This window comes from Pristis pectinata, chromosome 15 (assembly GCF_009764475.1).
Source record: "Pristis pectinata isolate sPriPec2 chromosome 15, sPriPec2.1.pri, whole genome shotgun sequence".
Taxonomy (NCBI): Eukaryota; Metazoa; Chordata; class Chondrichthyes; order Rhinopristiformes; family Pristidae; genus Pristis; species Pristis pectinata.
The window spans coordinates 35,350,141-35,373,168 of NC_067419.1; the positions used below are offsets into that span (position 1 = coordinate 35,350,141).

The following is a 23,028-nucleotide window of genomic DNA, read 5'->3' on the forward strand; positions in this document are numbered from 1 at the left end:
GCACACCTTTTCGATGTGGGAGGAAATCAGAGCACCGGGAGGAGAGGAGGGGGTGGGGGGGGGGTGGGGGGGAAGGAGGGGGCGGGGACATGCACAGGCAGTCACAGGGAGAAACTCCACACAGGCAGCACCAGAGGTCAGGATTGAACCTGGGCCATTGGTGCTGTGAGTCAGCAGCTCTGCAAGCTGTGCCACTATGCTGCCTTCATGACAGAGAAGGAGGCCATTCTGCCCCTTAGATTCATGCTGTCTCCCAGCAAATCAATCTCATTCCCCTCTCCTTATTTCCTTACAGCCCAGCAATATAAAAGAGTAAGGGAATACAAAAAAGCCAGTCTATTTGTTTATAATGCAATGGGGATTTTTATTTCCAAAATAACTAAAACTGTTAATTAATTAAGAGTAATAAACTTATCTGAAAGGTGAACAAATAGAAATATGTGGTAGACTTTACAGCAGCAGATCAAGAAATAAATCTAATTGGAAGAAGCCTTTGAAAGAAGCTCCTGAAATTGAAACTTGGCTTTTTTTTCCCTCTATGCACTCAGATATGCTGAATATTTTTATCATAGCATATTTTCAGCAATTGACATTTTTTTCTTTACATATCCAAATGCCATCACATATTGTGACATTTTATAATGTTACTGATTCTATCTTAATACCACTGCTGAGATACAAGCACAAACTTACAGTGATGCCACGATCGGTCACTGTCTCCTTATAGGTGAAGTTGCAGATTGCCCAGGCCAGATAGTATGTCGACATTCGAGGTGTTTCTGCAAACTGCTCAGTGACCCACCCGCCTTCCTCGTATATTGTGGTAGCAACTGGCATGTTTGACAGCGCCAAGTAAATGTCTTGGTGCTTAATGCCAACTCTAAACGTTGCTTTGTAGACTGGCTCATCAAAACAGGGAAAGGTCCGACGGGCATGCACGGGAGAAAACTGTGTCACCGCAAGATAACTGGAAGAAAATGGAAAAAAGTTTATTAGGCACCTTCCATGGCATTTAAAAACACTATTGCACAGAGAAAAACAATAAGGTCGGAGAACGACTGCAGAGACTAACAAAAGGCTCTGATTTTAATCAGAGGTAAGGTCAATGTACAAGTCAGGAAACAAAAGGTGCACTACAATACTCTGTGCAGAACTTTGAAGAGAGGTTTGAAAATGCTAATTGTGCACCAAAGCTCAATATTTTTTGAGTAGGTAATTAATAATGGATCGTTTCCAAAACCTGAAAATTTCAATAATCTTTGAACTTCTGGATCATATATTTTCCTGACTTTCGCTGAAGAAAGTCAGTTTTTTCTCCCCAGTGCTATTTACTTTAACTACAGTTCAATGAACATTCAGTTTGCTTTTCAATCCTGTTATAACATAAGAACATAAGGAATAGGAGCAGGAGTAGGCAATCTGGCCCGTCGAGCCTGCTCCAACATTCAATGAGACCATGGCCAATCTGGCCATGGACTCAGATCCACCTACCTGCCTTTTCCCCCATAACCCTTAATTCCCCTACTACACAAAAATCTATCTAACTGTGTCTTAAATAAATTTAATGAGGTAGCCTCTACTGCTTCCCCGGGCCATATTCACTACTCTCTGGAAAAATTAGTTTCTCCTCATCTCCATCTTAAGTCTATTCCCCCAAATCTTGAGGCTCTGTCCCCTGGTTCTAGTCTCACCTACCAATGGAAACAACCTTCCTGCCTCTCTTATCTATCCCTTTCATAATTTTGTATGTTTCTATAAGATCCCCTCTCATTCTTCTGAATTCCAGCGAGCATAGTCCCAGGTGACTCGATCCCTCCTCATAGGCTAACTCCCTCATCTCCAGAATCAACCTGGTGAACCTCCTCTGCACTGCCTCTAAAGCCAGTATATCCTTCCTTAAGTAAGGAGACCAGAACTGCACACAGTACTCCAGGTGTGGCCTCACCAGTACTCTGTACAGTTGTAGCATAACCCCCCTGCTCTTAAATTCAATCCCTCCAGCAGTGAAGGCCAACGTTCCATTTGCCTTCTTGATAACCTGATGCACCTGCAAACCAACCTTTTGTGATTCATGCACAAGCACTCCCAAGTCCCTCTGCACAACAGCATGCTGCAATCTCTCACTAATTAAATGATAATCTCATCTTCTAGTTTTCCTTCCAAAATGGATGACCTCACATTTACCTGCATTGTACTCCATCTGCCAGACCCTTGCCCACTCACTTAACCTATCTATATCTCTCTGCAGACTCTCCACATCCTCTGCACAATTTGCTTTTCCACTCAATTTAGTGTCATCAGCAAACTTAGATATGCTACACTCTGTCCCCTCTTCCAAATCGTTCATGTATATCGTGAACATCTGTGGGCCCAGCACCGACCCCAGCAGCACCCCACTCACCACTGATTGCCAACCAGAGAAACACCCATTTATCTCAACTCTCTGTCTTCTATTGCTTAACCAATCCTCTATCCATGCTAATACATTACCCCCAATCCGTGCGTCCTTATCTTATGGATAAGTCTTTTATGTGGCACCTTATGAAGCGCCTTCTGGAAATCCAAGTATACAACATCCACCTGTTCCCCTCTATCCACTATGCTCGTTATATCCTCAAAGAACTCCAGTAAGTTCATCAAACAGGACCTGCCCTTCCTGAATCCATGCTGTGTCTGCCTGATGGAACCACTTCTATCCAGATGACTCACTATTTCTTCCCTAATGGTAGCTTCAAGCGTTTTTCAGACTACAGACGTTAAGCTAACTGGCCTGTAGTTACCTGCCTTTTGCCTACATCCTTTTTTAAACAGTGGCGTGACATTTGCTGTCTTCCAATCCACCAGGACCTGCCCAGAGTCCACAGAATTTTGGTAAATTATCACAAACGCCTCTACTATAACTTCCACTGTGTTCTGACTAGGTTTCTCATCATATAATTGAAAGTACACCAGTAACATTCCACAGTGCCTAATGATCTCCCTAGAGCCTTGGAACTGATCATGGCCTCATCATTCTCAGATTCCTAACACAGTCTACAAACAGAAAAATAGTTATATCTTACTTTATAGACCTGTTTACTGGAATTATGAACTTCAAACGAATTGTTCACGAGTATAAGCAGTGCTTCACCCTCTTTCACTGTGTAGAGCAAACCATTCTAAATCAATCTGGCATTTTTATCTCAGCCATTGCCCTCATTATGTTGCATTATAACCTCCACTTCTATCATCCATGATGCCATTTGGAAATCACGGTTGTTTCCCCAAATGAAAAACAGCTTGTGTACCCAGACCAAGTTCCTTCAACAAATCTTCCCCTCAACATCACCGTGGTTACTAAAAAATGCCAGCGCCTTCTCCCGTTCTATCGAAAAATAAAAAAAATCAATCAGACCAATGGGTGTAAGCAAAATCTACTTAGGTTTATTTGCACATTAATTAACACGTGAAAGCAAAACATTAACCAAACATATCTTATGTGTAGTACTCAGACAAGATGTAAATTTATTCCAATTTAAATAAAAATGTCTAAGATATCCATGTTCTTTTTTGAGAACTTTTGATTAGCAGGTTACGAAGGAAATTTTGGGGGCCAATTTAGACAACCTCCTAACCAACCTACAAGACTCTACACTCACAAGGACTAAGGATAACTTTGTAAGGTGTTACAGACTCAGTGAAAGTCCCTTTAAGATAGAGAGTGTGTGTGTGTGGGGTGTGCTTACGTCGATAGAAGATAAAGGACGTAATGACGTTGTTGAAGAGGTCGGGGGGGGGGGGGGGGAGAGAGAGAGAGAGAGAGAGAGAGAGAGAGAGAGAGAGAGAGAGAGAGAGAGAGAGAGAGAGAGAGAGAGAGAGAGAGAGAGAGAGAGAGCTGCTAGTTTTCTCTATCGATGGATGAGAAACAATAACTGTGTTTGCTACTGAAATCCATGTATGGAAGTTGGAAGTAATCCGGTGGAGTTCACTTTGTTGCTGACCTGTAGAAGGAAACAGGTATTTGTGTGTGGACGACCACGATTCGGATGCTTCTCGGGGTGAGGAAGTCACTACCGAGTAAACACTGAAGTGTCATTTGGGTTCCATCGTGGAACATTTGGATTTCGTATGTACTCTCTCTCTGTTCTCTACGTCTACGTCTTATCTTCAGACAACAGTGGTGTTGAAGAAGCCCTTGCTCATGTTTCACCTTATGGCTTGCGGAACTGAACTTTAAGAACCATTCCTGAACTGGGAGTTTGGACTTTGTCACACACACACACGACGAGTTTAGTTTTGGGGTTAACGTTCAAGGTTTAACATTTTTGAATTCTAACATACTAACATTTTTACTTTTATTTTACATATTATCATAAGTAGTGATTAATAAAATAGTTTTTAACACTGAATCATGCTCAGTGTGTTTCTTTTGTTGCTGGTTCGTGACAAAGGCTTTTGCTGAATTATATTTGGTTGCATTTTAAGAACATGGGTTACTGGATCTAAATCCTCCCTTCCCAACAGTACTATTGGAGTATTTCCTCCAGAGGAACTGCAGTGGTTCAAGATGAAGAGACCGCAGATGCTACAAACTGGAGCACATAACAAACTGCTGGGGAAACTCAGCGGGTCAAGCAGCATCTGTGGAGGCAAAGGGGTGGTCGAAGCTCTGGGTCGAGACCCTGGACCCGAAACATTGACCATCCTTTTGCCTCCACAGATGCTGACTAACCCTCTAGTTTTTTTCCCAGCAGTTTGTTTTGTGCTGGTGGTTCAAGATGATAGCTCACCACTATTTTTCAAGGGCAATTTGGCATGGGGAATAAATTCTGGCCTTTCCAGCAATACCCACATCCCATAAAATTAATGTAAAAAAGATCTGTTTTCAGGGAATTTGAGTGTTTAGGCATTAGAAGTTTGAAAAGACTTGTGAATTCAATCTCACTGGACTCCTGTGGCATCAATGGGCACTTTCTCTGGACTGATAGTGCCACTGTTCTCTAAAAGTGTTACCTTGGTCTCTGTCTTTTGTCCTCCAGTAACTGCATGGTTACACATGGCGTACTATTTTAAAGCTATAATTGCTAGAAAAGAGATTTTTATAAAGTGGAGAGGGACTCTGACTTACCGACAGCTTTAACTTTCATCTTTTTCCAATGTGTGAGTATGCATGCACCTTTTCAAGATGTTGAAACTTAATTATTTTTCAGCAGTGCTAAGCTTGACTAGATTATAGATTTATATGATAATGTTATTAATGCAATTCATTTCTCATCTGTTTAAATTGGAGAACTGTGTGTTAAAACCTGGGTTTCATTCACAGTTAGAGCTCTGTAGTCCTCAAGCTCCTAGGATGTGTCAAAGGCAGGTAAGGGATGCACAAAGCCAGTGATCCCCTTGTGTAGGCCATATTGTAACTGATGGAGCGTTACCAATGGAGGACAAGTTGGGGAGTTGGAGAAGATATTCATGGTGCTCTGATGCTGGGTTCAATGAAAGTGCATTTCGGAAACTGAACAGAATATGTAGGTGCTAACAACAAGGCTTGAATTTCAGGGCAACCGTAGCTGCCTATGCTGTCAATAGCTAGTGTACTTAACATCTTGTGGTATTTTACAAAGGGAGCCAAAAGGAAGGAAATATAGCAATCGGCAAGGGATTGGCTGCTGGGAAGTGAATGTCTTAAGGGGCTTGACAAGATTGATGCAGGGATAATGATTCCTAAGCCTGAGGTTCCTGGAACTAGTGGTCTGCCTCAACCTAAGGGTTGGCCATTCTGGTCAGAGTTGAGAAGAAATTTCTTCACCCAGAGCATAGTGAATCTTTGGAACTTACTGCCTAAGAGGGCTGTGGACATCCAGGTATTGAATGTATTCAAGATAGATATTAATACATTTTTAGTTATTAAGGGAACCAAAGAATATGGGGTTGGTGCTGGAAAGTGGTGCTGAGGTAAAAGATCAGCCATGATCTTATGGGATAACACAGCAGGCTGGAGGGGCCAAATGGCCATTACTGCTTGCACTTTTATGTTCTTGAGTTCATAGAAATGTAAAGGAGCACAGCTGAAAGGTGCAATAAAATTAAAGGAACATAAGAAGACTTCTTGATGACGAGTTGAAAAGTTACAGGATTGATTAGATTTCCAGAGAACAGGACTGAGATAACTGAAGATTTTGCCACCTTTTACAATGGGATGCTTGATGCTGCCATTACAGTCTCTGCATCCGCACAAGAGGTGTAGGGATGGGGGGAGGGTGCTGGGAGGCAAATAAAGACTCGCCTCCCTCCCTCCTCCACCCCCCCACAACAATCATTTAAACATAGCATGAGGTTACGAATGAGCATGTGCACACATTTGCCCCATATCTTTAAGATTACATATGTTTCCCTCCAAAAGCTGGCAAATTTGGATCCTCGCACATGTCCATCCCCGTGCCCAAGACATCCTCAGTATTTCTGCACAAAATAAATGATGATTCTGAGCAACAATGAGGCAACTCACAAACTCCTTATACTTCCATGCCACAGTCAATGAACAATGTTTTTATTTGAAATGTTGTTCACCTTTCACGTTGAAAATGGTTGCAAGAGCTCCTTCACCCAAAGTGTCTCAGTATGAATCAAGTATTACAGTCAAACCTCTGAATCAGAATCAGGTTTATCATCACTGACATATGTCGTGAAATTTGTTGTTTTGCGGCAGCAATACAGTGCAAGACAAAAGACATAAAAATTACTATAAGTTACAAAAACAAATAGTGCAAAAGAGGAATAATGAGGTAGTGTTCATGGGTTCACGGACCATTCAGAAATCTGATAGCAGAGGGGAAGAAGCTGTTCCTGAAACATTGAGTGTGGGTCTTCAGGCTCCTGTACCTCCTCCCCGATCGTAGTAACAAGAAGAGGGCATGTCCCGGGTGGTGAGGGTCCTTAATGATAGATGCTGCCTTCTTGAGGCACCACCTCTCAAAGATGTCCTCGATGGCGGGGAGGGTTGTGCCCGTGATGGAGCAGGCTGAGTCTACAACCCTCTACAGCCTCTTTCAATCCTGTACATTGGAGCCTCCATACCAGGCAGTGATGCAACCAGTCAGAATGCTCTCCACCATACATCTGTAGAAATTTGCAAGAGTCTTTGGTTACATACCAAATCTCCTCAAACTCCTAATAAAGTAGAGCTGCTTGCGTGCCTTCTTCATGACTGCATCAATGTGTTGGGCCCAAGATAGATCCTCTGAGATGCTGATGCCCAGGAACTTGAAGCTGTTCACTTTTTCTACTGCTGACCTCCCCCCACTCCCCCAATGAAGACTGGTGTGTGTTCTCCCAACTTCCCCTTCCTGAAGTCCACAATTAATTCCTTGGTCTTGCTGACGTTGAGTCCAAGGTTGTTGTTGCGGCACTACTCAACCAGCTGATCTCGTTCCTGTACAGCTCCTCATCACCATTTGAGATTCTACCAACAACAGTGGTGTCATCAGTGAATTTATAGATGGTGTTTGAGCTGTGCCAACCCACACAGTCATGACTGTAGAGAGAGTAGAGCAGTGGGCTAAGTAGGCATCCTTGAGGTGGGCCTGTGTTGATTATCAGCGAGGAGGAGATGTTACTATCGATCTGCACTGACTGTGGTCTCCCAATAAGGAAGTCAAGGATCCAGTTGCATTGGGGGGTACAGAGGCTCAGGTTTTGAAGCCTTTGATAGTGCTGAGGAGATGATGGTATTGAACACTGAGCTGTAATCGATAAACAGAGGCCTGACATATGTTTTGCTGTGGCCTAGGTGCTCCAAAGCTAAGTGGAGTGCTAGTGAGATTGCATCCGCTGTAGACATGTTGTGGCGGTAAGCAAATTGCAGTGGGTCTAGGTCTTTGCTCAGGCAGGAGTTAATTCTCGCCATGACCAACCTCTCAAAGCACTTCATCACAGTAGACGCGAGTGCTACCAGGCGATAGTTGTTGAGGCAGCTCATCCTCCTCTTCTTAGGCACCAGTATGATTGCTGGCCCTTTTGAAGTAGGTGGGAACCTCCAACCGCAACAGCAAGAAGTGGAAGATGGTCCTTGAACACTCCAGCCAGTTGGTTGGGCAACAGATTTTCAGTACCCTACCAGGTACACCGTTGGGGCCTGATGCCTTGCGAGGGTTCATCCTCTTGAAGGATGTTCTGATGTTGGCCTCCGAAACAGAGATCACAGGGTCGCCAGATGCTGTGGGGATTTGCACAGGTGTAGTGTTATTCTCCCTTCAAAGCATGCATAAAAGGCATTGAGCTCATCAGGGAGTGAAGCATCACTGCTATTCATGCTGTTAGGTTTCGCCTTATCAGAAGTAATGGCATGCAAACCCTGCCACAGCTGTCGTGCATCCAATTGTGTCTCTAACTTCATACAGAATTGACTTTTCACTCTCATGATGGCTCTGATTAGCAATTTACACAATCTGATATCAAAGGTAAACTTGGAACTGTTCATATTTTAAAGGAACGCTTTGGAAAGCAGTTGCAGAGAGACCAAGATTTTAATAAGCATCGACAAGCTTTGTTTAGTTTAGAGTACAATATCTGTGACATCAAACTAGCAAACTAAAGATGGAGAATTCACACCGCACCCCAATGAGTTACAATATTAAAGTTAACAACAATAATGCCATGGGAATATATGGTGAGTAGATAAAGTCTTAGTTTAATGTCTTATCTATAAGTGCAGTGCTCCCTCAGTAATACAATGGGGTTTCAGGCTAGATTAGATGTGCAAGTCTCTGAAGTGGGACATGAACCCAGAATAGAGTCATAGTATCAGAGTCATACAATCATGGAAATAGGTCATTTGGCCTACCATGTCCACACTGAACAGTGGCATCCATCTGTATTAATCCCATCTTCCAACACTTAGCCCATCGCCTTCTGTGCCCAGGTGATTCAAGTGTTCATCTAGACTCTTGTTAAATGCTGTCAACAACTCTGCTTCCAGCACTCTTCTAAGGCAGTGTATTCCAGGTACTCACTACTCACTGGGTGTAAAAGGTCCCCCTCAGATCCCCTCCAAATCTCTTACCACTTACCCCAAATCTATGTCCTCTAGTTTTAGCTACTTCTGATTTAAAGACTAGTTTCCTGCAGCTTACCCTATCTATACCCCTCAATTTTATATACCTCAATCATGTCCCTTCTTAACCTCCTCTGCTCCAAGGAACACAGACCCAGCCTCTCCAGTCTCTCCTTATAACAGAAACGCTTCATCTCAGGCAACATCCTAGTGAACCTCCTCTACATTCTCTCTAGTGCAGCACAGGAGATGAGGGTACTATCACCAAGCATAGCCTGAAATCAATGGAAATGGAAATCAAGAAAGATGCTGAATCACTCAGGGTTACTCCTGAATTACCACCTAGCAGTTCTCATTAATAAGACATTCAAGAGCGAAATCTGTAATTTCCCTGACAAACATCTATCCCTATTATTTTTTAAATTGGTGAATGTAAGGACACTGCAGAGTGATGATGAACTTTCTGGTATCCAGAGACACGAGTTTAAATGCCACCACAACAGCTGGGAAATTTTAATTTGAGTACTTCAATAAATTTGGAATGAAAAGCTAGCATTGGTTACAGTGAACATGAAACCAGACTGTGGATAAAAGCCCATATGGTTCATTAAGAAAACCTGATAACCTTACCCACTCTGGACTAAATAGAACACCAGACCCACATGATTGACATTTCACTGCCTCTCGACTCAAGAGCAGTTATGAGTGGTCAGGTCAAGCCAACGAACAAAGAAAGAAAGAAGAAAAATTACATGATCAATCACACCCATTGGATTTAGATAACCAAGTAATCTGATCTAACATTAACAAGTCCTATTTTGACATAAGTTATCCCTGTTTTCTGACAGTGTTTCAGAACACAATGTTGCCATTTTAACAGAGATAGAAAGGGACATAAAAAACAGAAAGACAAACAAGCAAATAAATATTGACTGAAATAAGGAGGAGGACATTTCTAAGGACAGAAAGTGTGTTGAGATTCCAAAATAACAAGTTTATCTGTACATTCTCCATATGAGAATGGAATTTTGGACCAAGAGTTATTAAAACATTCCTGCATTGTTGTCTACTTACAAGGAGTTAGGAATTGGAAATAAAAGTATACAAATCATCAGAGGCTGGTGCAGTGGTACACAAGAAAGAAAAGTAGCTAATGGAATATTGACTTTTGTCTATAGGGCACTGGGATACAATGGACGAGAAGTTAGGCTTCAGACACTCAGAGCCTTGGTTAGACTGTATTCAGATTTGAGCGGTGCACCTCAGTTTAGAAGTTCACGATGGTCAAATCTGTTCAGCCTGCAAAACACTCAAAAATATATTTTTTTTAAATCATGACTGAAATAGTTGCACAGAAAACATCTTGGTAAGAAAAGTCAGAAACCACAAGGAAAGCTCAACTAAAACCTGACACGAGTTACAGGGTTGAAAACATATCACATGCCATATCAAAAAGAATATATTTGCGTGAAAACTTATTGACCTGAGCCGTTGAGATGGAATTTACTGGAAATTGCCAGCAGGTTCACACCAAACTACTGACATTTCTCCATGTAACCTTGGGATTCCTGTGTGACTGCACAAGTGTTGAACTTCTTGATTGCTCTTTGCCAGCGATTCCAATGACTGCGTTTCAACGTTGGACTCCTCATGGAAATAGAGAAGCTCCAAATCTACAGCACTATGGGGGAGGGGGAACCTGCCCCCGGCACCTACAACCGGGTTAGACCTGGCAGAGAAACAGCATGCCCATTCATTTCAATGAACAGAATCAGCTGTGTAGGAGCTAGGTAAATATTAGGCAATTCATTGACCTGGCTAGGCTGAATTTCAAACCTCATTTTTCTGCTGCTTTATGGATTCCTTCTGCTTCTCCACATGACAGGACTAAGCAGAAGGGCCCGTTTCCATGTTGTATAGCTCTATGACTCTCTGTTCCTGAATCTCTCTCTCTTGATCCAATCTTTCTTTTTCCTCTTTATTCGTCTTTCTGAACTTGCTTTGACATTAAATTCACTCACTTCAATTCACACTTTTTTTCTCACCCCTCCAAGCCAAATGGTTAAGGAGCAATCTCAATGTTTGCCCTGCTTGCTCCGATCCCAGATGCTCTGGTTCCATTGCTGCCCTGGTGTCATATTGCACTTCCAACATCTTAGTCATCAAGTTAACTAACAAAGTGATCTGTTAAATGCCCTCCTACAGCAAAAATGGCCAAATAATATTCACTGCATCACACAGTGTAACAATCTAGTAGTAGAAAATAACAAAGACTGATGTAATTAGTGGAGTTTCCCCCGGGATCAGTTCTTGGCCCTCAATTAATAACTATTTATATTAGTGACCTGGAAGAGGGGGAAGAACACAAGATACCTAGCCTCCAGCAGCTTGAATTTTGCTCCAGATCCCAGCATCTGCAGTCTCTTGTATCTCTGTAAGATATCTTCATTTTTTGATGATGCAAAAAATAGATGAAAGGGCAAGTTGTAATGAAGATATTATGACTCTGTAAAGTGATGTACATAGATTGAGTGAGTGGGCAAAAACTTGACAAATGGAGTTTAATGTGGGGAAAGACAGATTACTACCTAAATGGAAAAAAAAGACTGCAAATGAGTGAAGTACAGAGGGAACTAGATGTTCTTGTGCATGAATCACAAAACATTAGGAGACAAGTATGGCATGGTTAGGAGCGTAATTGGCATATTGTCCTTTGTTGCAAAAGGGTTGAATTTTAGAAATAGGGAAGTTTAGTTTTATTTTTACAGGATGTTGATGAGGCAACAGCTGAAGCATTGTGCATAGTTTTGGACCCTTCCCAATAAAAAGGATATAGTAGCATTGGAAGCAGATTCACCAGGCTAATTACTAGCTTGGAAGATTGTCCAATCAGGAGAGGCTAAATATGTTGGGTCTGTATTCTTTGGAGTTTACAAGAATGAGGGGTGATCTTATTGAAACATTGAAAATCCTGTGGGTACGCAAGAGGGTCGATGTCAAAGATTTTGCCACTAGTGAAAAAGTCTCAAACTAGGGGGCATAGTTTCAAGACAAGGGTCAGGTCATTTAGAACCAAAGAACATAGGGATTTCTTCTCACAGAGGGTAGCTCATTGAAAGTATTTTAAATGGAAGTAGATAAAGTTTTGCAAGAACAGGGGATTGAAAGCTATGGTGATCTGGCAAAGAGGAGTTGAGGCCTGGGTGGATCAGCCATGATCATTTGAATGGCCGGATCACCACTTGAGGGGCCTACTCCTACTCCTGTTGTTATTTTCTTGTGTTCATCTGTGCTCATTGTGAATAGCAACATGGGGAATCCAAGAACTTAGCATATGTCTATCTCCCATCCTTCCAACTAACATGCTGTCACACATGCATGTTTTCTGATGCTCTTTAAGTGTATTAAAAAGCAAGAACAACCCCTCTTTGAACATCATTATTGTTTGCACTTCCGATTGTCACACAATAGGAAGGCTGTGGAGGCTTTGGAGAGGGTGCAGAAGAGGTTCACCAGGATGTTGCCTGGATTGGAGAGTAGTAGCAATAAGGAGAGGTTGGCCAAACTTGGATTGTTTTTGCTGGAGCAGAGGTTGATTGGCGATCTGATACAAATATATAAAACTATGAGAGGCATTGATAGGGTAGATGGTCAGAGTGTTTTTCTCAAGATTGAATTATCAAATACCAGATGGCATAGGTTTAAGATGAGAGGCATATATCTAAAAGAGATTTGCAAGGCAAGTTAGGTAGATAGGTATGTAGGTAGATATATTTATTAGTCACATGTACATCGAAACACACAGTGAAATGCATCTTTCGCTTAGAGTGTTCTGGGAGCAGCCCAGAAGTGTCGCCATGCTCTGGCGCCAACATAGCGTGCCCACAACTTCCTAACCTGTAAGTCTTTAGAATGTGGGAGGAAACCAGAGCACCTGGAGGAAACCCACACAGACAGGGGGAGAACGTACAAACTCCTTACAGACAGTGGCCAGAATTGACCTGAGTCACTGGTGCTGTAACAGCATCATGCTAACCACTATGCTACCGTGCCTGCATACAGAATGAAAGGTTCCTGGATCGCACTGCCAGGAGAGATGGTAGAAGCAGATAGGAAAGCAATGTTTAGGAGGCATTTCGACAGACATACTAACAGTCATGGAATAGAGGGATATGGACCAGGTGCAGGCAGATGAGATTGGTTTAATTTGGCATCACGGGTTGGCACAGACACGACCAGCCCTGTTCTGTACCTTTCCATGTCCTATCTCTTACGAACAATAAGGTTCTAATTGAATTGAGCCCATGAAACCCACAGCCTTCATGCCAGGATCATACAGTTGCATTTCGGCAGTGGAGCAAATGCATCAAGTTTTGTATCGTGTGTGCCTGGTTCCTGGAAAGCAACATTGCTTCGAACTGATTCTGAGCAATGCCATGAGACCAGCTGTTGATGCTCTTCACGGGACATCTAGTGATACTTACAAACTCCCTTTGTAACTGCTCATGATAAGATTATATTATTCAATGATTCACATAATTAACTATCCTGTGACAATATTTAAATGCACTCCTTTGTATTTTCACTTAATTCTCAATCTTAATAAAGAAAACTGCTAATTTACGTGCTGAAATTTTCAATTATCAAATTTATGATTTTCCTTATTCTCGAGTTCTATCCTTTCTCAGTATTTATATTGCACATGGTAAAGTATTCATTGCTTATATGTGTCTCATTACAATAAGAGTTATTTTTTTCCCTTGTGTTTTTTATTACATTTTATCTGAAAACTTATAGGGACTGCTCCATACTTGTTATAATACTGGTTAACATCAACTGTATAACAAAATGCAGCAATATCAAATGTTCTACCAATGGCTCTCAGTCCCAGAGGTTACTTTCAAGCCATTAAAGAAAGCACATCTCATCCATAATTCTTATAACAGTTGCAAAACTAACTTGTCCAATTGCATATCATTTTCCAGCTGAGACATACTATCAGCTACAATAAAGTACATTAGCACAGAATTCATACTGAGATCCAAATAATCCAACAGATTTCAAAATCTGCAATGTTTTTGCTTTATCAAGAGGAAAAATGATGAGTTTTCTCATATTTATCCATTTACATTTTTTTACATTTACTTTTTTACTACTATTGCAGGCTGCATTGTATTTCTGAGGCAACTCCCCTCACACACATGAACCTCTTTCATGACCAGTCCCCATTGTGCTCCAGTAATGTTAACCATTTAGGATTCCCACACTTAGATTTTTTTTGTTATATTGCTTCATTTACAAGTTACCACCAGCATTTTGACTGCCTGCATAAAAACAGCATAATGGTCAAGGGATCCATTATACTAACTGCTGATTTAAGTTGGCCAGCTTTATGCTCTGGCTATGAACTAAAAATTGTCTCATAACAATCATAATATTACAAGATGAAAGAGCAGGGAAGACAGTTTGAAAAGTAAGCTGGGCAATTGTAAATCTGGGAAATTTCCTCAGTGGCTTCAGCTTCAATGCCAGACCTTCACCAGGAGCTCAACAGGAACGGTGTTTACGTGCATAAAAAAGCCAATTGCTGCATTTCTGGGAAAGTTGTGCCAAGAAATCCAAGGATTCAAGAGTTTTGTCAAGGGATCCAAGAAAAATCCAGCCATTGCTTTCACAACACAGTTCTGACCCTGTGAACATATTAATGGAATCTCTGTACCACTCCATTGAACCACAAGCACAGCACCCAATTACACCATCAGTAACAATGAGAAGCAAAATCTATGTCCACACATTAAGTATTATAACCCTAATATGTGGACATGGAAATTAGTTTTACGTGTAGAATAAGTAGATAAAATAGTAGAATAACTTAATTCCTTTTTATTCCACTTGTTAAACTAAAGGAATGCAGACAGTTGATTAGAGAAATCTTAAAGTGAATGTCACTTTGTTATTGATAGAGTTAATAATGCGCATTTAGTTTTCTCAATAGGCAACCCAGTTAGAGAGGTCTAATATGTTTCTCATGTCCCTTTATTTTGCTTTACTGTCAATAGCACCAAATAATTATTTACTTCATTTGTGCACATATTTGTACTGACTCTATGCACGTATTGATGGAACCCTGTATCTATTCCTTTGAGCTATAAATACAAGTAATATCCATATATGCATTTATTACAACATTGGGAATTGTGGCAAACATATTCTTTAGATTAGTGGAATCTGTCACTCTTATACAAAGACCCCATACTAGAGTGAATTACACTACCTAATATCTACCTAAATAAAAGTGTGACTCAATAATGTAACAAAAGGCCTCTTGATGGTATGGAAATCCATATCTTTTGAACATGTTTTTCTTTAACCTTTTGGTATGATAAGACAAGAATCTTTTTTCGTAACCAATTAATATCTGGATATTGTCATGCTATAACCTGTACAATTTCTCTTTCACAATAATGCAAAATAATGCAGATATTGTGCTTTTCCCTTTGCATTGGGTAATAGTAACCAAATTAAACAAAAGATCTAAATGTCTTCTCCTTCTGGGTTTGATTACGAATGGGTTTCAAAATGCTCTCTATAATAGCAAATATACTACTTCATTTACAATGTATGACTTGCGGGATTTAGTTTTCACCTCTGTGAATAATGAAGTGTATGGCTTTTCAGGGATGTCTAACATCGTAATATGAATAAAAAAATGTTCTGCTGCTGTATAATGAACATTATATAACATGGAATGGGAAACAAATATCTGGTTTGTATGTCCCAACACATTTGAAATCTGTTAACAAAAAGGATTAACAAAGTTATTTCCTGCCCCTCCTTTTGATTAGAACATTGGATGTTCTATTGAAACATCAATAAAAAAATAGCTAAATGTCTTGCCCTGCAGTTTTAAGGTCAATTACTTTCTGTACCTCCTTCCAAAGCTCCCCAAAATGAGGCAATGTTGTGAAATGAATAAAGCTAAATTAAATGTTGCTCCCAGACCTCTAAAAGGGCATGCAAGAGAAATGCTGAAATCCACAAAGGTTGAACTTCCAAAGTTATTGCAAGGATGTCAGCATGCACTGCTTTTGCAGCCTGTGAGAAAGGTTCATTTGAGAATGTACACCATTTAACTTTTTGATTCATGTGCAAGTATAAAAGTTATTCGAGTATAGAAAGAGGGAATTAGGCCCATTACGTTCATGGAACTCTATGTACAGCAACCCAGTTAGTCCCATTAGTAAACATTGCAATATTTGTATTCTTATAGCAAATCTTAATTTCTGCTCCTTGCTATATCTTTATATGTCAATGTTATATAATACTACTGTGCTGCTTGTTCTTTCTGTCGATCTAATTTTTGTTTAATGCAATGGGCAGCTTCTGTGGGTCTGATAATGCAACAGCCATTAGCCCTCACTGTTGAGCACAAGAACTCAAACCCTTTGATCTGACTAAGATGCTCAGCACTCCCAGGATAACGTGCAGTCTGCGTCTGTGTTCCTTCAACTGTGCAAGAAGCTCAATATGGCATTCTCACATGAATTTAAAATATCTCTTGACAAAGAGCAGGGGAACAATCTGTGGCATCTGGCCCAATACTTATCCCTCAATCAGATTCACTAAACAAATTATCAGGTCATTATCACATTGCTGATTATGCAAGCTAGCAATATGTAAAACTGGCTGCCACTTCACCAACGGTAACCACACTATAAAAAAAGCACTTGACAGAACAAAGAGCCCTTCTATGTCACTCTGAGCTGCACAATAAAATTTTTAATAAAAAAATCCTTCATAACTTAATCTTTCTCATATAGGTGTCCTAACTTCAATTTGCATTTTACACATTCTTCAGCAAGATTTGATGTATTTCAGACACCCACACCACCAAGCTATCTAATTAACCTTTTAAACAGCTTTATGAGCATGAGCACCAGAGTATTGCAGATGAATGTTCATCGCTCATTGGCTTCTCACTTCTCTTAACACTTACAAATTTGGAAACATGCTACAAATCAGAAGAGAGTTTTGTTTTCACTAAACTAGGACAATTCTTAATTGTCAGCTAAAATGACAGGGCTCAATATTCATTTTGTGAAAAGGAGCAAGTAATGACCCCACCCTTTGCACTTGATTCTAGAGAGCTTTGGGCAATTTCAGAGCATCGCAAAAGTGTTCCACAGTCTAAAGGTTCTCTTTTAGCATTGTACTCACGGTTGCTGTAATGACAAGCAATGCAACCACGCATTTCACAGCACACAGTAAGATCACACAAGCAGACAAGGAGATGAATGCCCGGTTAATCTATTTTAGCAATATTGGATTAGGGACTAATTTTGGCCCAAACACAGAAGGAAACTTTAAACTTTGTCTCCAAAGGAAAATGACTACCTTAGATGCATTACAGGATTAGAGCGGGACCTGAAACTTGATGATTAGGGCATGGAACATCTTCAAGTTTTGACATATTCTATTATACCACGTGCACTCCAGATCAAATCAACCATTATTAGATGTTAAGTAAAACTCCCTTGATTCTATTTCCTTCATAAAAAGCATTAAACCTTGTAAAGCAATTCACTAGGCTATGATCAGCCTGCTTATTAAATCAATCTGTGAGTTTCCGTGTTTTAGCATCAGTGAGAAAGCAATTATCAGTTATCACTTCTTTTTCCAAACTGAAACAAATGCTTCAATATATCATAACAGTTGTGGTATAACACAAAACTTTTAATACTCATTAGCTTTAAACTCTGGACAATTTACACACCCGTGAGGATTGAGATAATCAAAGCTTATTTCAAACAGAATCCTTTCTGCCAGCAGAATAAGGAGACTCTCTGCGTCAGTCTGAGCAGGAATCAAACACAGGACAATTCTGAAAGAAGTTAGCACCACCATATAAACTCCACCAGTTATCTTTCCCTTAGACAGAATGCCATTACATGATGTTTTCCAAAATGGGCAGCTAATTTAGCTGCAGAAACCCGTACATCTGCAGAGTAGCTATTCTGTACTTGTATCTGTGACAAGTTGGAACTTTACAACAATTAATTTTCACACCATTTGAATGGTTAATTCAACACTTTTTAGGCAGCCTGATAACATCCCCTGTGCTTACAGTTTGCAGCATAAATTCTTCGATGCAGCAAGAGCAGATCTGTGCAATTGATCCCCTGAAATTAACCATTTTCTCTGCTGACAATGTCATTCTAACTCAGTGATCTGTTGTAAGTGGGTCCCAGAAGTGACTATGCAATTTCTAATTATTTTGCACCAATGTAACCTGTTCCTTCACACCTACAGTGAAGCCCAGCATGCAGAATAATACTGCTGATTATTGTTCAGAAATCGTATCAAGCAGGTGGAAAAGCAGCAGTCCAGTCCAGTGTGAGCACACACATCTCATCACTTGTAGAAGTTGTTTGTAAAAAATATTTTGATTTATTTTCTGATACCTGGAAGACTTGATTATCCACTTAATTATTTTCTGTTCTTAGAAATATTACCAGGACAGTGAGCTTTGTAGTCAGAGAGATGTGAGTCTGTGAAGTTTGGTTTTCCCACTGCGAGATAAGCAGCTATGATAACAGCAGCCCCTGCTGGCACTATACTAACAGCCTAAACGTAGGTACCACTAGACGAGAAAAACAACATATATAGTTTGCCTTCCACTCGCCTGGTAATATTGTGATTCAACAATAATGAAGCTGTTAACCAAAAGCAATCAATCTTTATAATTAGTCCACAACAGTCAACACATGACATACCTTGTGTAACAACAATGAAGTATTGATTTTGGAAGGTTTTTAACATAGTTCCTTGATACCTACGGAACAGAAAACCTCTAGCATCTAGTTATATCACATTTTCGATTGAAATTCAAAATTAAAATAACTTTTAAATTGTTTAAAAATGATTAGAAATCTTATTCAGTGCTATTTAGGGTAATCAATAAATCTATAATTTCCTTTCTATCCTTGAGCGACCTAGAACCTCACTAGTGGATTGCACAAGTCCAAAGATCTATACTCCCATGATACAACATTTCACATGGTTATTCTGCGCTATGTAGTTTTCTGTGATCTTGTAAATCATCTCTCAGCGGGGTTGTTTGTATATGCAAACTAAATCACACCTAAACTGTTCTGCATTTTCTTCACGCTTACTGTCTGCTAATAGGCCAAGGTAGTAGTTAACTACTTAACTTTTAGAAACTTAACCTCCTCACCCCGGCTGTCACAAACGAGCTCTGAAAGAAGCCAAGCAGTTCATCTGCTATATTGGCACTGTAGTTTATTTTTATGGTGTAGTGTTCATGTGCCTTAGGTCCTGGGTCAGGATAATCACTAAAACTTGAGTTTGCTTATACAAGAATATCTTTTGATCCGAGTGGGACCAAGCTGTTGGCAACAGTCACCTCTACCCCTTCAACCGACAGTTTGTCCGCATGCAGAACTATGTGCTTGGTGGAGTTCACGCAGTGCATCTGAATGTGGACTACTCCAGAGAAGGTAAAATTGTCCATGTAAACAATTATGTTCAGATTGTAGTGAGAGGGTTTTACAGAAGCGGGCAACCTCAGCTGTGCCCAGGGTAGCCTGTACGATAGGGCTTACTGGGACTTTCCTTGGTCTGATTAAACTTGCCCCATTGTACATGGTAGTGTTTCACTACTCTGTTGCTGCTTTCATTGCCACATTCCTCAAATTTAACACTCAGCAGCACTGCTATGATTGTGACGATGATAAGACCCAAGATGGAAATGGCAAAAACCGAGTACGAGTCTTTTGTGCACAGTGATGTGCTTTTCAGTGGTCCTGGGACGAACCACCACTGAATCGGCCCACTGATCGGACAGACCTCTTCCATTCCTCATGGAGTCCTCTTCTATTACCATCTGTGTGAAAGACATGCTTTTGTCTCGCTTATCGTCTGAAGCCATCAGACTCCCTGGTGCTACTCTTTACAAACGGCGCAAGTTACGAGAGCCCGTCTAACTCAGACGATCTGAACCTTTGCTCCAGTCGGGAAAGTAAATCCAATCTTCTGATGTTAATTTGGTTTATATTCATTTAACACTGGCCTCCAAATCAATAACTAGAGACTGTGCTCTCAGTTCCAAGGGAGTTAAATTTCACTTGCCAGTTTCCGCTGCAAACTTCAGATATTTGCGGCTCTGCATTTTATTTACTCTTTCAGAAGAAAATCAGACTTCTGCTGTATTGGCAAGTCACTGCTTCCACTGCCAAAAAGATTCGGAGCTAAACGATTAAGATTCCTCGGTGCTCTATGTTTCTGGACAACCCTCCAGAGAACAGTGCCATTCATCAAAGTAACAACTGCCACATCTTTCCGTCTGCAACCTGTTATAGAAAAAGAGATTCAGTTGAGTTGAGACATCTGGGGAAAGACCCAAATGACTGTGGAGATCGCAGCAGCAGTATGGATAACTGTTATTTCAGAATGCAATCTGGCTTCAGGTTCAAATCTGCACTATTTATGGTTTAAAAAAAATAGGTAATAGTCAATCATTAATTTCCAATTTTAAGTTAAAGCGCCATTCCCAAGCGTTCAAGAAAAAACTGTGGGGGGAAAAGAACAAACAGTTGCATCAACACCAACGACTTGCAAATGTGCACAAAAGGTAACACCATTCCTAAAATAACATCAACGCCCATCAAAACACAGCATAAAAATTAATCATAATATCAATTAAATCACCGAAGACCCGTCGGCTGTTCCCGGCCTTGGTCCCTAGTGCACCTGGTGCTCGTTCCGCTGACCCTTTTGAAAGGGTCACGAGAAATCAATCAAACCAAAGCAAGAGATACTGTCCAGGGATAAATGCGTTTGCGCTGTCTGGATACTGACATGCATCTGGTTCTCTTGCAACATAGCAATGGGAGATTAAATCCCCCCATTAACTGTCTATTCATTTTGCAAATACCTTTTAAAAAAACATTAAAAGAAGCATGAGCAAATTCCATGCACATACGCACAATTCACACAGGGAACATAATTAGAAGCACTTTAAAAAGTCTAAAACGGAACGGTTCACCATTGTTGCTCTGCAAAATCGATGGTACATAAAAAGCGATGTGTGTTCCTGATTGCTTGCGGTACAGGTTGTGCTCTCCCTCTCTCGCTGCCCTGCTCTGGAGTTGGCTTCGTGTTCCCGCTGCACCGCTTGTGCTCGAGGGGGGGGGGAAACCAGGGGTGATTGACAGGTGGATGCAGCGGCTCTGTTGATCCGCCCGCAGTCTCTGCGTCAGCGATCTACCCCCACCCACCCCTATCAACATCTGTAGAGGGCAACTGACATCTCCACCCCACACACCAATCTTAGCCACCCGTGGAATCCTATAGCAATTACAATTCTGCTGCAGTTGAGTATTTTTAGATGTTAGAAACGCCACCCACTCGCTGAAATTAGTGTCGTTAATAAACCCCTAAATGAGTTTTAAAACTTGCAAAATGAAGCTGCAAACGCTTCGTAGTTTACTTAGCACTTCTCCCATAATTGTCGAGATCAGAAAATCATGCATATCAGTTTATATCTATAGAAGTGGACGGCTGGAGAGATAGAAGGATCCAAAATGACTCGATCTAGTATGTCAAATCAAAATGTAAAGAAAAATCTGCTGGAGGAACTCGGCGAGTCGAGCAGCATCTGTGGTGGTGGTGGTGGTGGTGGTGGTGGTGGTGGTGGGGGGGGGGGGGGGGGATTGTCGCAGTGTAACCTCTTCAGCAACGTTCAAAAGCGCAGATGTACAGCGGTGAGTGAACCACTGCCCGGGACTCATTTAAACTGGAGTTGACAATTGAGTGAAGTTTTAGTCAGGGACTGTAGGATTATAGCGCACCTTATGTGTGAGCCAACGGGCAGCATTGCTGCGCTCCTGATCGCTGTTCTCCCAGGGAGGGAGCTCTGCACCGATCTATGGTCCTGGCGCCTGGCGACACTTACAGGGGTCTGAGGCCCTCCCCAGCTAGCCTTGTTCCAACTGTCCACTGATAAATGAAAGCCGCTCAGGTACAATGATGCACAGAGTGCTAGATGAAAACATCTGGAATATTTTCATCTAGATTCCAGCATCCGCAGTCCTTTGTTTCTCTATGCACAGAATGCTAAACTGTATTAAGGCTACCAATCTATGAGACTGCATCAGCAAACTGGGAAATTAGCTTTGTCTTGCTACGTTAATGATATTTGACAAGATATTGCTACATCCTCGAGTTCATATCTGCTCAAGAATACTGACTATAGATAGAACTAAATTTAGATTTCTAAATTGAATAGCAAAGCAAGAAAGTGAGAATCTACACTGGTTGCTTGCATCTCACATATTTCTTCCTCCCACCTATTATTTTGCATTGTGTAAAAAAGGTAGCCATTTCCAGCATTCAGATGATGGGTTGGATCTCATTGAACTCATGAGATTGTGTTCAGTTCTGGTCGCCTCATTATAGAATGGATGTGGAAGCTTTAGAGAGGGTGCAGAGGAGATTTACCAGGATGTTGCCTGGACTGGAGAGCATGTCTTATGAGGATAGGTTGAGCGAGCTAGGGCTTTTCTCTTTGGAGAGAAGGAGGATGAGAGGTGACTTGATAGAGGTGTACAAGATGATAAGAGGCATAGATCGAGTGGACAGTCAGAGACTTTTTCCCAGGGCGACAATGGCTAACACAAGTGGACATAATTTTAAGGTGATTGGAGGAAGGAAAAAGGGGGATGTCAGGAGTAAGTTTTTTTACACAGAGAGTGGTGGGTGCGTGGAACACACTGCCAGCAGATGTTGTGGGGGCAGATACATTAGGGACATTTAAGAGACTCTTAATGATAGAAAAATAGAGGGCTTTTTGGTGGTTATTGATGCCCCAGGACATGGATATGGGAGTTTCTCAAGGCAGTAACAAACTTCAGCTGCTGCATTAATGATGAGAAGCAGAGTTGTTTACTAAACTGGTTGGCAGCACTCAAAGTTCTTTACAA

At 41.1% G+C, this 23,028-nt stretch overlaps 1 protein-coding gene across 1 annotated transcript in view; it reads right to left on the reverse strand.

The window, feature by feature from the left end:
• Positions 1 to 20,889, reverse strand: part of LOC127578364 (thyrotropin-releasing hormone-degrading ectoenzyme-like) — an 87,720-nt gene extending 66,831 nt beyond the window's left edge. The window contains 7 exon segments of the mRNA XM_052030306.1: positions 694 to 967; positions 19,255 to 19,357; positions 19,360 to 19,411; positions 19,413 to 19,630; positions 19,633 to 19,807; positions 19,809 to 20,397; positions 20,756 to 20,889. Of these exon segments, the coding sequence (XP_051886266.1) occupies positions 694 to 967; positions 19,255 to 19,357; positions 19,360 to 19,411; positions 19,413 to 19,630; positions 19,633 to 19,807; positions 19,809 to 19,976 (990 nt within the window). The 5' untranslated portion in view covers positions 19,977 to 20,397; positions 20,756 to 20,889.
• Between the last annotated feature and the right edge of the window lie 2,139 nt (positions 20,890 to 23,028).